The 18668-nt window shown below is 40.2% G+C and overlaps 1 protein-coding gene and 1 pseudogene across 1 annotated transcript in view; both read right to left on the bottom strand.

The window, feature by feature from the left end:
- MCTP2 (multiple C2 and transmembrane domain containing 2) overlaps positions 1 to 18668 on the bottom strand; it is a 202325-nt gene that overhangs the window by 21382 nt on the left and 162275 nt on the right. The window contains exons 19-20 of the mRNA XM_052659435.1: positions 17641 to 17682; positions 723 to 832 (exon numbers count right to left, since the gene is read on the bottom strand). Of these exons, the coding sequence (XP_052515395.1) occupies positions 723 to 832; positions 17641 to 17682 (152 nt within the window). The remainder of the gene's footprint in view (positions 1 to 722; positions 833 to 17640; positions 17683 to 18668) is intronic.
- On the bottom strand, positions 4926 to 5053 carry LOC128067142 (uncharacterized; annotated as a pseudogene).

Genomic DNA, 18668 nt, shown 5'->3' on the forward strand with positions numbered 1-18668 from the left:
AGGAAGAAAATCAGTAACCACAGAAAGTTCCACATTAGCTGTTTATATTTCCTGATGTTAACCACCGCTTATTGATTTCCCTGCATCTTCATGGACAAAATTTCACTTGGCTTTTAGTACTGATTTTAATCTCTTCTTTACCCATGTAATTTCTAAAAAATGTGTCCTTTAAAAAGAAACTAGAATGGCCAATAAAATAAGAACAGTAGTTGCTCTTTAGAAAGAACAACGTGGCTGACACAACTGGGTTTAAAGTGGGGAGCAATCACTTACAATTAAAGAAAAGCCTTCTCTGTTCATGGATATCAAACGAAGACCAAGTTACACAGAGTTCACAGCGCATATAACAAAGTAAGCAAAAAAAATAAAAATAAAAACATGAATCACGGAGAGGCTTTCTCAATTGAGACCCCATTAGAGAATTAAATCTATGTTTTAATCTACAGTTTATTACCTAAACCAGAATATTTTGAGAATAAAAAAAGGCACTATTAATAATTGTGCTCAGATAACTAGCATAAATTGGGTCATGCAGTCCACCCTTGTGCAGTTGACAAACCTGAAGAACCAACCAACCAGAGTTAAAAGGCCCAAGACTGTTGCTTCTGTTTTTTGTTTGTTTTTGTATTTTCTGATCCTACCCTCCCCAAGACCCTCCCCCTTGCTTGTCCAAGAGCATGGCAGTTTTACTCCAAACACAATAATACAAATGCAGAACTTACTTTTTAATTCTTTCGCCAAAAGAGGCTAATTCCTCCAAGATGTTTTGAACAGTTGAGACAATATCCTGTACCATGTAGATTCTTTTAATTAAGCCCTTTTTCTCAGATTCCTAAGAAACATAAAAGATTGAACTCAGTTACTTCATTTTTCTTGGTCTGCTATAGAAATCATTATGCTAGTATTATTGTAACATGGTTAGTAGCAACAGAGTGACTTCAGGAGATAAATTTAAATTTTTTACTATTTACGTATGGGCTCCCCCCAATTCCTTACTCATGAGATGTGACCACTTGTCATGTGCAAGCATGTCACCATCTCACTATCATGAGCTGATGAAGGGGAACTCCACAGAAAAAAGAACTTCATTTCCCTGTGGAGTTGCTGCTTCACTCAGAGAATTCTCTAACTTCTTTCACTGGCTGATCCTGAGTTGCTGTCTTCACAAGGTTTACCCCTCTTCATTAGCTCTTCAGAAAGGCTTCCAGCAGGCAGCAATAGGGCATGTTGGACATCCAGATGATATTCAGCTGTCTAAGAACATTATCCTTATTTTGCTTAAAGAATAAAATGCGTTTTCCCACGTTAGGTTGTTGTTGTTCAGTCACTAAGCTGTATCTGACTCTTTGGGACCCCACGGAATACAGCACACCAGGCTCCTCTGTCCTTCACTTATCTCCCAGAATCTGCTCCAATTCGTTTACACTGAGTCAGTGACGCTACCTAAGCATCTCATCCTCTGCCATCCCTTGTCCTTTTGCCTCAGTCTTTCCCAGCATCAGAGTCTTTTCCAGTGAGTCAACTCTTTGCATTAGGTGGCAAAAATATTGGAGCTTCACCTTCAGCATACATATCCAGGGTTGATTTCCTTTAAGACCGAATGGTTTGATTTCCTTGCAGTCCAAGGGACTCTCAGGAGTCTTCTCCAGCACCACAATTTGAAAGTATCAATTCTTTGGCACTCAGCCTTCTTTATGGTCCAACTTTCACACCCGTACAGGACTACTGGAAAAAACATAGCCTCAACTAACAGACCTTTGTTGGCAAAGTGATGTCTCTGCTTTTCATATGCTGTCTAGGTTGGTCATAACTTTCCTTCCAAGGAGCAAGCATCTTTTAATTTCATGGCTGCAATCACCATCTGCAGTGATTTTGGAGTGCAAGAAAATAAAGTCTGTCACTGCTTTCACTGTTTCCCCTTCTATTTGCCGTGAAGGGATAGGACTGGATGCCATGATCTAACCATGTTAGGTAGCCGATGCTTATAAAAATAATCTTGAAATCACTCACATGTTGGATAAAAGATGATTCCCTAAAGAAGGGCATTTTCACACTATATCTTATATTCTGATACCATATTCTAGTTCCCTTATGAACTCTATTGTAACTGGGATTTAGTTACTAACTTCTTAGCTCAGGCCAAGCTGAGTCATTGTAGCTGTTACATCTAATATGTAATACTTAAAACCGCAAATAAACCTAACAAAACTTATTTTTTTCTACCTAAAATTTTACTTGGGTTAGAATTATACTAAATTATCTTCTAAATCCAAGAGACCATTTCTATAATAATATTCTTTGCAACAAAAGAAAAAAAAATTCATTCTCATCTTGTATTCTCTGTTCCATCAACTGGACCCATGGATGGAGGAAGGAAAACATACTGTCTCACAGTGATTTCAATCACTGGTTGCTGCTGCTGCTAAGTCGCTTCAGTCGTGTCCGACTGTGTGACCCCATAGATGGCAGCTCACCAGGCTCCCCTGTCCCTGGGATTCTCCAGGCAAGAACACTGGAGTGGGTTGCCATTTCCTTCTCCAATGCATGAAAGCGAAAAGTGAAAGTGAAGTCGCTAAGTCTTGTCTGACTCTTAGTGACCCCATGGACTGCAGCCTACCAGGCTCCTCCGCCCATGGGATTTTCCAGGCAAGAGTACTGGAGTGGGGTGCTATTGCCTTTTCCGAAAATAGTCTCTGGTAAATAAAAAAATTTTTTTTCACTGTCATATCATAAATATATGGAGATTGTCTGCTGGGATGGTCTGAGTAACGTCTTACCATCTGTTCTGTACCCATTTATCCAATGATTCTTCCGCTTGCAAAGTCAAACTTGCAAGACATTTTTACTTTTCTCACTCCAATTTTCAATTTCTTATTTCCCTTACTCTCTTTCTAATTCTTCAAGTGGTTTGTATTAAAAACTGGATATACTGCCAGAACAACTTAATTCACGTTCAGCAATCCACCAACATCTATTAAAGGGCACAGTGGTGAAAACCCATCTCTGTCTGCCACAGAAATATTCATGTTTATAAAGGAGGATTTGGAAGCACCAGGGAATTTGACCCAAAGGGCAAAAGTGGCTTCCTCTTTTCAACAGCATAGTGTTTAGGTCAAAACAAGTTTTTGGAAAATGACTCAAATGTCCATGTGGCTCCATTTCATAACAATTTCCTACTTTAGTTGACTGATTTTTATTTCCTCCTGAAACACCGCAAATGCAGAGATTCTGGGTTAGTACATCAACATAATAAATGTTTCTCATAAGATTCTCTCATTTTTTAATGAATTTGATGTTTTAGTTTGAATAATCAGTATTTAAAGACCAAGCTAAAAATTTCACTATTTAGGGTAATAAGATAATTTATGAACCATATCTGTATACTTTTAAGAGTGAAAGTAAACAGAACTATGTAATTTTTGAAGTATTTATCAACTGACAACTTTGTTTATTGTATTAGTGGATTATTTCATTTTATTTTATTTTTATTGTCATGACATTGGTTCAAGATAAAAACATGTATTTTACATCTATTAGAACAAAAGAAACTTGCCCATATTATGTCAATGGTACAATGATACATGAGAATGATTACTCATTCCATATATTCATATATTTAATTGGTTTTCTAGTTATAGCTGTTACAGTCCCATGTCAAGATTACTTTTCCACAAAAGTAATATTATCTTTAATGTCATCTTTTCACTTACATTTCATAAAATTGTTCTTACCTATCTTCAGAGTTGCACTTAATCATTGTTAAATTGATACATTTAATTGACTCTACTATAGACCATAATTTTAATTACAAAAATACTTTACCTCCAGTGACTGAGGTACTTTGGAAATTCACAATAAAAATGTGATACATGAAGAATATTCTCGATTCTGTTTTTTAAAGTTTGTATATATTTCAGCCCAGATAATTTCAAAGGTACTATTTCATTCCTATGAACTTTATCAAACTTTTTTTTCAAGATAAAACTCTAAGTAAGTCGTCTGTATAATTTTTCAAATTCTTCTAAAGTTGAAATTCTTCAAATTTATGCTGAAAAATAAGTGCCTTCTCAATTTCCTTCCAATCCTGGGTAGAATTTATATCTATCCTATTAAAAATCAAAAGTTTTTCTAATCCCACAAACTGGGATAATCCAGACTGTAACTTGTGAATTTAAACACTGAATCATGCATAGGATCTGACCTCACAGATTGCTTTGTGTTGAATATCCCTTGCTTTTGTAAAGAAAAAAAATCGTTATTTTTGCCAGTTCTTTAAAATTGATTTCCATCTACTAAAAGCTTCCAAAGATGAAGTAATTAGAATTTTCAGTTATCAAAAATTTTGATTAAAATATTTCCAACTGACATGACCAAAATGCAACAAACACTGAAAAGGTTTCTTTTTTTTTTTTAGCACAAGAGGTCAACAGCTTTGGAGAATGTTTAAGTTGAGAGAGTTCATCAAAGGTTTCAAACACTCAAAAGCAGACTGATGGATGGATGACTGGCAGCAAAAAGAAAGAGCCCACAGCCACGCTGAATGAAATATATTTTTATATTTGACATATCTTTGCCATGAAAACTTTGCTGTTGCTACCTCAACTCTGTATATATAAAATATTTATAAATGTGGACACTACAGCTGCTAATTCAATTGGTGGTGCATTATCACTTGTCTGTATGCAATCACGGATAATAGGGTACCATGATCTATCACTTGTAAATTTATGCTTCGAAGATCCATTCAACGTACATGAGTATCTTATTAGCCATGGTGCTATGCTTCATCAAAATTTGCATTCATATTATCACTACAAAATTAAATAACCCTCAATGCTACATGTTCAAAATAAATTTACAATAGCATTCCTGATGTCAGAGATTTCAGTTTTTGTAAAACTAAATTGTAAAAGCTCTATTTTGATTCCATACAGTGGATGAAAAAATATAACATTTCAGGCTGTCACAGCAGGATACTGGAAAAGTTTTCAATTAGCAGTAATCACTCCTCAGATAAACCTCATTGGCTACAATATTGCCACTGTGCAAAGCTACAACAGATTTCAGAATTAACTTACTTGATATTATTTGAGTCATTTGATGGCATGCTGATAAGACTGGCGTCATTTGACTCTTCACAAGTTTTTGACACACTGATGCTACTGAAGTGGCCCTATTACCATGTACCTTGCCCTTTCTCATACACGCATAATGAAACTTTGGAATGGAAGATGAGATAAGTGTGCAAGAACAGTCATTTGATCCAAACAAAAAGCCATGCTGCACACAAGGATGTGTAAACGCATCTTTTGGGCTATGTTAAGTTAAAACCATGTTTCCAGAAGGGGTCTTCTAAAAATAACTAGTGACAGCTGAAGACTCTTCAGCAGGTTTGCAACTTAAGTTTACATGTACCAGTGATGTGATCACGGTCCCGGTGGTAGAGAGGAAATGTGAATCGGTTAGTTCATCAACAATTACCTTGAAAAATGGATTATCAGTACTTGATTATTCATTATTATTATCCATTAAACATGCAACACTTTATTATTATTTACTCACTGAAAAAGCATTATCAAGAAGTAAAACAATGTGCAGATTTACTAAAAATAAAGAGTGAAATAAAACATAATAGTAAAAATGTGTAGACTATTTTTTATTCTCCTATCCATGAAGAAGTTAGAAGTTAAGTTGCTCAGTCGTGTCCGACTCTTTGCGACCCCATGGACTGTAGCCCACCAGGCTCCTCCGTCCATGGGATTCTCCAGGCAAGAATACTAGAGTGGGTTGCCATTTCCTTCTCCAGGGGATCTTCCCGATCCAGGGATCGAACCCAGGTCTCCCATATTAGAGGTAGACGCTTTAACCTCTGAGCCACCACTGCCCAAAAAATTCTGTATGTGTTTACTATACATCAGTGCTATAGTTGCTATCATTTCCCATCTTTCCCATCTCTGAGCACTCTGACCTGGCTGCTTGGATGTTTTATGCATCTGGCTGGCCCTGGCAATAACCTTGCCACCTCAGTCTGGTACACTGGGGTCATCACATACGTCTCCACAATTGCCTAAGAGCACTTTGTCTTATCAGGCACAATCCAAAAGCCTTCCTTTAAAGCTAAGTTTTATTTAGAAAGAATCAGGAAAATAGATGGGTCATCCCTGCTTGGACTTAACCTGGCATCATTGAGAACCCTTCTACTAATGCTCAGTTGCTAAAGTCGTACCTGACTCTCTGTGACCCCGTGGACTGGAGCCCGCCAGGCTCCACTGTCCATGGATTTTCCAGGCGAGAATACTGGAGTGGGTTGCCATTTCCTCTTCCAGGGGATCTTCCCAACCCAGGGATCGAACCCATGTCTCCTGCATTATAGGAAGATTCTTTACCTGCTGAGCCATCGGGGAAGCCCAAGAACCCTTGTAACTGACATCTAAATCCTAGGCTACTAGTAAAGATATAGAAGAGGCTGAACACACAAACTGAAAGCACGGGCAGCTTGTCCTGGCTTATTTTAATGGAAACAGTAAATATAATACTGCTGCTACTGCCAAGTCACTTCAGTTGTGTCCGACTCTGTACGACCCCATAGACGGCAGCCCACCAGCCTCCCCCGTCCCTGGGATTCTCCAGGCAAGAACACTGGAGTGGGTTGCCATTTCCCTCTCCAATGCATGAAAGTGAAAAGTGAAAGGGAAGTCGCTCAGTCGTATCCGACTCTTAGCGACCCCATGGACTGCAGCCCACCAGGCTCCTTCGTTCATAGGATTTTCCAGGCAAGAGTACTGGAGTGGGGTGCCATTGCCTTCTGAGTTTTTTTAAAAAATGGGGAATATAAAATCAGTAAATGGAAATATTTGGGCAAATAGGAACATGTGATGAACCTAAATCAGCTTTACCTAAAATTCATTAGCACAGCAAGGGACCAATTGTGTCCAAAGCATTCTTCTTGGACTGGGAGAAAAACGCTTTTTCTTTTGTGTAAGTTTCTACCCTTCTCCTTAGAAGCTCTGCACATGACATATGCTAGCCATATACGAGAGGGAAAAATTCACCTGAGGGCAGGTACTCTCATGATTAGTGGTAAATGTCATTTTTGTTCTCTGAGTGACTTTTATTGCCTTTGGGCAATGAATCTGTGTATTCAACAAGGCATGGTAGCTTCTATGCTATAAGACAATATTTACATTTTCATAGCTTGAGTGCTTCATTAATACTGGAAGAAATGGGTCTTCTCTGCTGGTCCAGTGGCTAAGAAATCATCTACCAATGCAGGGGAGATGGATTCCATCCCTGGTCCAGGAAGATTCCACATGCCGTGGGGCAACTAAGCCTGCACTGTGTAACTACCTACCAAAACCTATGTGCCCTAGAGCCCATGTTCTGCAACAAGAGAAGCCACTGCAATGAGAAGACCATGCACCACAACTAGGCGCAACTAGAGGAAGGCTGTGCACAGCGATGAAGACCCAGAGCAGTCAACAATAAATAAGCAAAATTTTAAAAAGATATTAGAAGAGCCTCCTGTTCCGCTATGCCCTATTTGAACTGGTGGACCAACAGATAAGACCAGACTGCCTTACCTCAACTTGCGTTCTCAGTACCAGCAACTGTGGTAGGAACATCCTTAGTGCTGAGACAGTGTGTATTTGATGGAGAAACGAATGGATGAAGAGGAAGAACAGAGGAAATCATGTTTATATTAGTATCAAAAGATCATTTGCATCAACCCAGGAAATAAGTGCTTAGGGTTAAAGAGAAGATTTCAGGCCTCCCAACTCCAGCAGAATGACCTAAAGGTCTAACTAACACTCCTGGTCTCCATGAGACCTTTCCAGGAGATGCCAGTCCACAACAACTACTGTCTTTTTCTCTCAGTTTGCATCACACCTCTATCCTTTTCATCACTCTAGCAGCAAACGTTCTTTTCACTCTCTCTATTACAAAGGTTACCTTTATAAGCAATGTACTCATGTACGGATGTGAGAGTTGGACCATAAAGAAGGCTGAGTGCCAAAGAACTGATGCTTTCAAACTGTGGTGCTGGAGAAGATACTTGAGAGTCCCTTGGACAGCAAGGAGATCAAACCAGTCAATCCTAAAGGAAATCAACCCTGAATATTCATTGGAAGGACTGATGCTAAAGCTGAGGCTCCAATACTTTGGCCACCTGAGGTGAAGAGCCAACTCACTGGAAAAGACCCTGATGCTGGGAAAGACTGAGGGCAGGAGGAGAAGGGGCCAAGAGAGGATGAGATGGTTGGATGGCATCACTGACTGGATGGACATGAGTTAGAAAATTCTGGGAGACACTGAAGGGCAGGGAAGCCTGGCGTGCTGCAGTCCATGGGGTCAAAGAGTTGGACACAACTTAGCGACTGAAAAACTACTCTTGAAGGGAATTTTCTCTAATTATATCTTCTGGTATACCAATGGACATGTTATACGGTCTTTGATATTACATTTCCATTAATAGGAAACCGAGGTCCAAAGAGGTCAGGTGATGTGTCTGTGTCCACATTTATGTGGCAGTGGATTCCAGTCCAGGATCATCAAGTCCAGAGCAAGTGTGCACATTTTAAAGGGGAGGCATTCAGCTCAACTTTTCTGTTTGTCATCTGCTTCTTTGGTGTCTATGGATCTCAACTTACTGCAGAACACATGGTTTTTAGACATCTTATTCAGTTATATACTTCCATCTAATGTTCATTTCCAGTATTCTTTGCCCAATTTTCATAAGAATACATGTTAAATTAGGCTTTTTGAAAATATTTGGGGAAAAACATTTCTTTTCATTCTTATTTTTTTAACTTGTCTTGCGAAACATCTTCGCAAACTTATGTGCAACTTGCAAAAAATACATACCATAATTTACAACATAAAAATGCATCCATTCTTATTTAGGAGCTGAAGTAGCCAGGGTTTACAACAACAGATGAAAAGTTTGCGGTGGGGGTAGGGGAGACTTAAGATGTATCAAATCCTCAGGTCTGCATATTTTATTAATCACAGGCTATGGAGTCAGGAGAAAGTGAGTTCAACACTGGTCTTGTCACCTACTAGCACTCTGATCATCTCAAGTTCCTAATGGTTTCTGGAGTCACAATTTTGCTACCTGAAAAAGGGGGATCATAATCCTGACCCTAATTGGAGTGTTTGGAGAATTAACTATCATATGTAAAGCGTTTGGTGCCCTCCAGGTGCTTCATAAATGTCAAGTCCTTGCCCATTGAGAATGCAAAGAAATGAAAAAGAAAGAATCACCTTTTGTCTAGCTTAAAGAATCCTGGGGTTCATTTACGTTTCAAAAGCAAGGATCTCCCAGGACAAGTCCACTCATGTTGCCCTGCGTCCTATGAAAGATCATCTGGCGGTTCTGTCTGCATCACGCTGGCTTTATTTACACGTTTCAGATTGAACCAGGGGATGTGGCGATAACACAGTTTAGCAAACACAGCATTCCATCTGCTGCTGCTACCAAATTGTCTGGGAAGAGTAATAGTGGCTCATTCAGGAAGAGGAAACTGTTATTACATGTGCTTGTATTTTTCCTTAACATACAAGCCTTCTCATTTATAGAGGGAAATCTGCAATAAAAACAGAGATGGCCACTGGTGTGATTCAACCAATGAACAAGATAATTGCGGCTGCATGCATATTTTTAGATTCCCACATTTGAGAAAGAATGGGTTTTACTTCTCCATACGAATTTCAGAAAACACCAAGGCATAAGTAAAATTCACATGATTTAGGGCCTACTTCATGATCCCTGGGTTGGGAAGATCCCCTGGAGAAGGAAATGGCAACCCATTCCAGTGTTCTTGCCTGGAGTATTCCGCAGACAGAGCCTGGCAGGCTACAGTCCATGGGGTCACAATGAGTCAGACACGACTGAGTGCCTAACACTTTCATGAGCAAGTAGGTATCACCATGTAACAGAAGAGATGAAAGCATGGAACTTTCCAGATCCAGAACTCAAATTTCAAAAGGATCCTTTGTTTTATGCTATAGAGAATGACTATAAGAAAAACAATGTAATTATTATAATAATTTTAAGGAAAATAATTACAAATTCCAACTCTATAACATTAAAATGCGTATTATTATATAAAATGTATTGAGTATTCTCTTTTTCATTGACCATTTGCTTATAAAATGTCAAAAAAAAAAAAAAAACAACAAAACCCATTGAGTCTTTCAGCTAAGTTTTAGAGACAGCTAAATGAAGAACAAATAATATGCCTATGTTGCAACATGGTTGTTCTTTAAGAACAAAGCCAATAAATAAATAAATAAATGAATAAATCAGGCAGTGGATTTATCCGTTCTTCGAGGCTTTGCTGGCTTCCACAATATCTCCAAAGAGCACAGCACTGGAGGTGTAATAAAGTAGCTTTGAGCCTCTAGGAGAGAATTAACACCATCAAAATGAATTTACAGCTAAGAATTCATTATATAATCAGTGTGTTACTTTAAATCTTTCATACATGTTCTGAGTCAAGAAAATCTTTCTCTACTAATTACCTAAGCATAACCGAAGAGATAGTCCTAAAAACTGACCACATCAGGAAAGCTCTTTGTGACATGCTTAAAAATTGAGTAGTATTTGCCACAGGATGCCCAGGATCCCCTAAAGGGAAAGATGCAACATTTCTATCTTAGGATCATTCCAATAATGCAAACCATCCAGAGCAAAGATGCAGAAATATGACTTCAGATTTTAAATGGAAATGTTTGGTCTACTTCATCCCACTGAATATTAAAAGCCTGCAATTTGAGAACTTGAAGAATTACAAACATCAGAAATAGACGGAGTGGCATTTAGCAGGGGGGTAAAAAAACCTCTCAGCATCTGTCATAACAAAGAATAAAAAGTAATATTTCTGATATATGAGATTAAAAATTGTCCTCCAGGAATCTGGCTTAATGCACTGGAAACTGTCCTTAAGGTTTCTTCCCATGAGACATGCCCTGTGTTCATGGACACACACACACACACACACACACACACACACACCCTACTTTATGGCACACTATTAAAATGAAGAAAAATCTCTGTCCTCTTTTGGGAGAGTACTTCCTTCTCAGATAGTATTTTTGCTTTGGGAAACGAATATGAAGCAGACTGGATTTTTAATCAATATCATTTTGAAGCAGTTATAAACTGCTCCCACGACCTGTTCATTACACAAAGTCCTTCCAGACTGACTGATCTTTATCAACAGGTTTCTTTGGCCTGCAACAGGATTTTCATCAGGGATCAAACCAGAGGGCTAAAAAAGCAAAAGGAATCAACATCATCATCACAAGGAAGATGTTGATAAAACATACCTTTGAAAAACTGGGAACACTGTGGAGAAAATAATTTGGAATTTAGACCCTGGGAAGATTGACTTCCTTAAAAGTTTTTCTGAGCCAACTGACGGGTGCCACAGTGTTACAGGGCAAACAGGCTGATGGTTTTCCCCAACTGTCATCTCATAGGTAAACACACAGTGCCAGCAGCTGCTGGTTTAGCTGTGTGTGCTCTAGCTTTCCTTGAGGTGGGGGGACTGAGGCGCGTAGAAGATAAAATAGTTATCACCTAAGACTCAGCACAAATACCACCTTTAAGCAGTCCTGACTCACCCAGGCACTGCATCTCTGACACCCAGTGTAGTCTACAAATTTTGACAGAAAGGAGCCATCACAGATACAGGGCAAACACTCCATAAATGTTACCAATAATAATGCGGAAAAACGGGCCAGTGAATTAATAAGGTTTCCCTTGTATCAACGTAACACAGTCTAAAATAAACCGGATTTAGATCAGAGGACTGGGTTTGAATCTTGCTCCTGGCTGGGAAATTTTCCAATGCATTGCTGCATTTCTCTTAACCTGGGTGAGTTCATTTATAGATGGGGAAAATAATATCAAATTTAACAGTTTACTTTGAGTACTGAATGAGTTAAAGCACATAAAAACAGTCTGCAAATCGTAAACACTCTACAAATACGAATCATCTAATCATTTAAATAATTCTTACTCAAAACGGTCTCTCTCTTTTTTAACTTTCTGGCTGTGTCCTGCAGCATGTGGGGTCTCACTGGCCCAACCAGGGAGCGAACCATAGCCCCTTGCAGTGGAAGTGCAGGGTCCTAACCACTGGACTGCCAGGAAGCTTCAAAATGGTCTCACTGTAAATTATTGCTTTTACGGCATTCATTACTTATGCGAAATTACAATTTTTCCCTTGAGAAGAAAGTGGTATCCCTACCTTTCTATCAAATATTTGGTAAATTATCTGTTAATTACCTCGCAAACTCATTGGTTGATGGGGATTCAGGGCAAAACACACTGAAACAGAGGGGATTTCAATAGGAAAGACAAGAGGAATGGCTACTATCGTCAGGAAAATAATGACTTGTGGATAACTGAGATACAATGTCCAATGTCTTCTCTATTAGCATAATGTAAAAATTTTAGGCAATGGCAAGATAAATATCCGGATGTATACTCTATAACATCAGAGGCTGTTACTGTAAATTACTTAATAAGAGGATAATCCATATAAATACCATTTACAGTCTGGTATACCATATTTCACAATATTTGGGAGCAACATACAAGGAAAATCTTTACAGTAGGAGTCAAAGAAAATCCACAAGTACTGGGTCTACCAGTGAGCCAGAGAGTAGTACGCTGAATAATGCTTCAAAATATTAGATTAATAATATTTCTGGGTTATTTCTGAAGATAATGAAGCCAAACATCTTAAGGATGGACGTTTGATTTTTAAAAAGTGATCTGAACCAAGTCAATGTGTCAGAGAAAAGACTGTAAGAATAAGGAAGCCAATTCCTTTTAATTCAAAACATGTATAAACGGATAATTAAGAATTGGCTGGAATCCATTTTAATATGAAAGTCTTGGAGGTGAGATGGTATGGTAGGAATGTTAGCAATTAAATCACTTCATCACTGAAAATAATATTAATTCAAATTAAAAGAAGTTACCTCAGAACAACCATTTACTTTATTCCCCTGAAAATTATCCATAACGTTCTCTACAATATGTCCTGTATGTAGACTGTAGATGCCCTGAAAGTATGTGTGTGTGTATTCAACTACTGTTAACTTTTCGAAGATATTATCTGATTTTTCATTTTCTTAAACATACCACACCATCCTAAAGTACCACGACTTAGTCAGCAGATTAAAGAAAAAAATCACTAATCAAAGTAACTTGCTGTGTTTTGGACATGCTTAGGAAGGCACAAAGGAATCATAAAGAAAACTACTCTCGCTATTAAACTGCAAGACTTCCTCCAAGAATGACAGTCTTCCCTGGCTGAGACACTACCGGCCATCTTCTCTTTCTGGAACAAGAAAACACAGGGAACAAGGCACGCTGGCCCTGAACAACTTCACCCAAAGGACTACGTAAGTGAACTTACAAGAGCTTGTGAAAGTACACACATTTCCTTCTCTCTCTAAGAAGGCTCTACCTGGGTGGTGGTGAGTGGACTAATCATTTAGGAGGATAAAAAATCGTTTGAAAAACTAGGATTGATGGTTTAAATATACTTAGATTTTAGTATATTTGTGAAATATACTAAAATTTTCATAATTTGTGAAAAGAGGATAGGGATATAATATCTATTCACATTCTTTCATTACAAAATCATCGATCCACAAAAATATATGTCTCTTATTTTCTTAAAGGAAAAGATCCACATGGTTTTCACCCATAACTGACATGAAAGGAGGATCTTTTCCACCAAACACTGTAAAGCAACTGTGAACTCACTGATAATCTCAAACAGCTGATTCAATCCTATTTCGGACAGCTGAGTTAAAACCAACCAAGCCACAATGCAGGCATCATGATGCAGTGTCTTTACAACAGCAACAGGCAGGGTTTTTTTTTTTTTATTATTATTACATGCCCTTATTATTCTTTCTTCCTGTTGTTAATAGTAAATCCTGAAATATTCTATACAAGTGATTGTTGGGCTGGAAAAAAGAAAGAAACGCTAATGCAAGTATTTATACCTTCTGCAATGAAAACAAGATATTATTGCTTTGCATGACCTTTCCTAAATATGGGATACAGCATTTTACACACTAGTTTCTTGGTTCATGCTTCAATTACTGACCTTTACTGTGTAGCAAATTAATGCAATTTTCATTGTAATCCATCCGTACAAATAAGGTCCACAAAGAATTTCACATACGGAATCTAATACAAATAGGAAATGTCAGCTGATTGCTGTTGGCTGAACTTAGCCATTATCTGTTTGTTCAGGGGTCCCCAGCAAACTATACTTGTAACAAGCAATCTCTTGCACGGGGCCATCAGGTCTAAGAAAGATTTCCTCTCTTCAAAGTAGAGTTTGTACCTTTAGCTTCCTAAAAGCCAAAAAACTAGTTACCCAAACATTCTACATTGTAACTGAAAGCCCACCGAAGCAAGCAAGGCAAAATTGTGGAGTCTAATTTGTTTCGAAAAAAATACAGGGCATTAACATGGACTTTTAACAATGAGAAGAAGCAAGAGGCTACGGTGATGTCATTTTACAGCCATCCCTGTTCCGGACAATAAAACGATGACAGACCCCAGACCGTGTCCTGGTCTGTGCACTGGAGACAGACAGAATATGGGAACATGTCCATCTCCCGAGGAAGCTGTGCCAAGGGGCCCCCCGGCACGCTTTCATCTTCCACGGTTGTCTGTGATGGTATTTGGTGGGAAGGGATGCTGGCAATTAAGGAGTGTCACTTTCAAGATGGATCGTTTGAGTAGAAAGGAGTTCCCCTCCTCTCCTGGTTTGGAAGGAGACGGCTGGATGTTTATAATTTGTAAACAGTCCATCTCTCACTGGGTGTGTTACAGTTCCCAGAAGCCCGTCTGTCATGTCTAACACACAACAGAAGCCAGAAGGGCGCTGTGGGGAAGCCCCCGGAGTCAGCACTCTGTGGAGGGGCGTGGCCCAGGGCCTCCTTGCTTCAGGGACCAGCTCTGGGTGTGGAGGCCGCTCCACATGGAGAAGAAATGATAAAGCCTAATAATCTGTAGGTGGAGGTGTGCTCCGGAGGTCTTCCAGTTGAAAGTCCCTCTAGTTAACACATCTCTTAGAGAAGTGACAGGGCGGAGATGTGGAAAAGGGCTCCAGTGCGCCAGTCTCCCCCTCCCAACAGAAGGCCTGTGTTCAGCAGAAGAGGCCTGAACAGAGGCCAACCTTTCACTTCAGACCTGTGGCTTCAGAAGTTCACTCGCTAAGTCATGTCCCACTCGTTGCAACAGGGCCTGCAGCATGCCGGGCCTCCTTCATGGAGCACAGCCCTGTGGTGGCGAAGGGCTTGTGGAGCTCAATGAAGCTATGAGCCATGCCGTGTAGGGCCACCCAGGATGGACGCGTCACAGCAGGGAGTTCTGACAAAACACGGTCCATTGGAGGACCCATCAACAGTATAAAAAGGCAAAAGGAAGTTTCCACAGGAGTACGAAATTGAGGAGGCAAAAGAAACAAGGCCATACAGGGCTATTAAAGGCCCTACAGATGTACTACAACCAATCAAAGTATCTCAAGAATGGAACTGCCCTGGAGGAGACGTGGAGACCCCAGTGCCAACATCCTCAGTGTGAGTGGGCTGACCTATCTGCTCTGAGGAGGGCCATGCTTAGTTAGAGGACTGCAAGAGCTCCCAGGTTCATCCATGTAGATCACAGCCCACGCGGTTTTCCCTCCACAACCCCAGAGAGTCCTTAAGGTACCACAATGGAAAGTTAGATCAGGCCAACCACTGCTCTAAACTTTCATGGCTGATATTTTTTAACTGTTTGTGTTTGGCTGCACTGGGTCTTCCCTGTGGCATGTGGGATCTCTGATCTTCACTGCAGCACGAGATCTTTAGTTGCAGCACATACAAACTCTGAGATGTGGCATGTGGGATCTAGTCCCCTGACCAGGGATTGAACCTGGGGCCCCTGCACTGGGAGCTTGGAATCCCTACATGGATGACTTTATTACCTTCCTGTTTACTCAACCCACTCTTTCACGGATCACCTTCTTGTTGGATTTCTTCTCTCTTAGAGGGGATTAAGCCCCACAGTCACAATGCTCTCTCTAGGGTGGGTGACGTCTTCGTTCCTAGGTGCCTTGTTTATACAGACTTGGCCAGAGAGAAAGAGATCTTCCTCACTCCCAACCTTTGGTTAATAAAATTGATGATTACTCCTTGTGTAGCTTTAAAGTAATTTCATTAAAGATTGAAGGCAGGACGAAAAGGGGACGACAGAGGATGAGACGGTTGGATGGTATCACCGACGCAATGGACATGAGTCTGAACAAGCTCCTGGAGTTGGTGATGGACAGGGAGGCCTGGTGTGCTTGCAGTCCATGGGGTCACAAAGAGTCGGACACGACTGAGCGACTGAACTGAACAGTGTCTCCTTTAGTGAAACGTGTCTCCTAAGGCACATTAATTTAGCTGTGGCTACCTTTTGAAATAACATTTATTTCTGGCTGCACTGAGTCTTCACTGCGGTGGCTTCACTTGCTGCAAAGCACAGGCTCCAGAGAGCAGGGTCAGTAGCTGCAGCACGTGGGCTTCTGAAACATGCGGAATATTCCTGGACCAGGGATTGAACCCAGCGTTGGCAGGCAGATTCTTCACCACTGAGCTACCAGGGAAGTACCTAGCTTTGACTATTCTTAATGTTCAAGGATTTACATCACTCAGAAGCCACTCACGTCAGTTCAAGAAGAAAGTTGCGTCATGGGACTTTCATTCTTGAGAGGGTCCCGATTCTCTTTTTAAAAAGTCACACTTTATTAGTTTGCTCTTAATGATCATTTTAGCACGACAAATAAGATTTACTTTGTAATCTGCCCAACTTCCTTCAAATGGGCAAAACCATCCTGCTCGCTTGATGGATTTTAAGGCTGTCTGTGTCTTGAACTTGGTGTTTTTGTTCATTTCTGTTCACTGCACATTTTATATCAGACCCTTAACTTTTCCCTTTCCCTTTCTTGCCTCTCTCCTCTCCTGTCAACCTCTACACACTATCGCCCAGAGCTCTGCAGACCTACAAGATCTAGGGGACTGGGCGACTGTGAACCTAGTCGCATCTCATTTGGCATTTTACTTTTTTCCGTTTTATTCCAGAAGGTTTGTCTGAAAGCGTAATGACAACAAAGCAGCAGATTTGAGAGATTCTCCCAGGAGGAGAGAAAGGACAGATGTACCCAGACGTAGAGCCGAAAACGATGCCAGCAACAGCTGGGCAGGTGACAGATTCTGAGGCGGGTGACCCATCCCGCAGAGTGCAGACGTGAGCCTCAAGGAACAGCGACTGCACGTGATTTACTTCTGACTTCCTGGGCTACCTTTCATCTTCCTTTCATCCACCAAGGGAAAGGCTAAACTTTGCCTCAAATGACAGGCCTCCTGGTTAACATTTCAGTTATTCCTTGTATTGCACCTCTTTTCATCTTCACTTAAAACTTGAAAAGAGATAACTTTTACCCATTATGAGAATTTGATCACTATATTGGTTACCCTGCAGTAGTAAAACGGTACAACAGAGCTTGGCTCAGCCGGCTAGAATGCTATCTAGCATTCATGCTGCGTTTCTTGCCCTTTCTGGAATACACCCACCTTGTCATCTTCATCGTCCTCCTCATCCACATCAGGGCTCTCCTACAAGGAAAATCCACAATGTGTAAATAAAACATCAACTGAAATGACCAAGTACAAACACATGCATACCCAGGCTTCAAGTTTTCCTACATCATTGAAATACTCGTCTTTTTGAAACACATTGTATCCTCTTAAAAAGGGACCCTTTTAAAGTTAAAGGATGCTGAAATAAGACTGTAAATGATATGCATAATCTACATAAAACTGTTAACTATAAATAAAGCTATTAGGCGAGTGCCCTTTGAAAGTAGCCAGCTTTAAAAACCGCATTGCCGAGTTATACCTTCTGTAAACAGTTTTGTTCTTATTCTTGACAAATGAACCAGCTGCTGGGTTAAGGCTGAGAACACCATACTCCGTTTGTGCTGGGCTCATTGCTATAATGACTACACTTTTCCTCTGGGGCCATTACCGAAACATTAGACAGTAGAAAATGCATTAGTCTGAATGTAATCAATCTCAAGAATAAGACACAGGTTTCTATACAGTATTATTGTTTTCCTTGGGCTCTGGAGTTGGGGGGGTGGCGCAGATGAGGGAAGGAAACTCCAGGTTCAGATCTGGGCTAAAGGCGGGGCCTGCCTTTAGTTCCGGGGCCACAGCACTAGCAGCGCTGCACACGGAGGCTTGCCCAAATTCGTTTTGAAATCCTGGCTAGTTAATGGGTACATTTGAATCATATTACTGCTACATTTAAAAGCTAACATGTGTTGGTACACAATCCAATGATTTGGGAGCTCTGAAAGAACGCTGGGTATATCAGAAAGCTCAGGTCTATTTTCAGTGTAAACACTTACCTTTCTACTTAACCTTGCAAAGCTCAGGCATACCAAGTTAGCTGCCATTGTCTCAACAGAAAAAAGAATGGTCAACATCTTGCTTGTACAAGGGAGTAACTCTGAAGTATCAGTACTCTGCTGTCCTCCATAAACCACTGAGCAATTTCTTCAGGCAGGGCTGGTACTGAATTACCTCCTAGAATTCCT

Source organism: Budorcas taxicolor, chromosome 21 (assembly GCF_023091745.1).
Source record: "Budorcas taxicolor isolate Tak-1 chromosome 21, Takin1.1, whole genome shotgun sequence".
NCBI lineage: Eukaryota > Metazoa > Chordata > Mammalia > Artiodactyla > Bovidae > Budorcas > Budorcas taxicolor.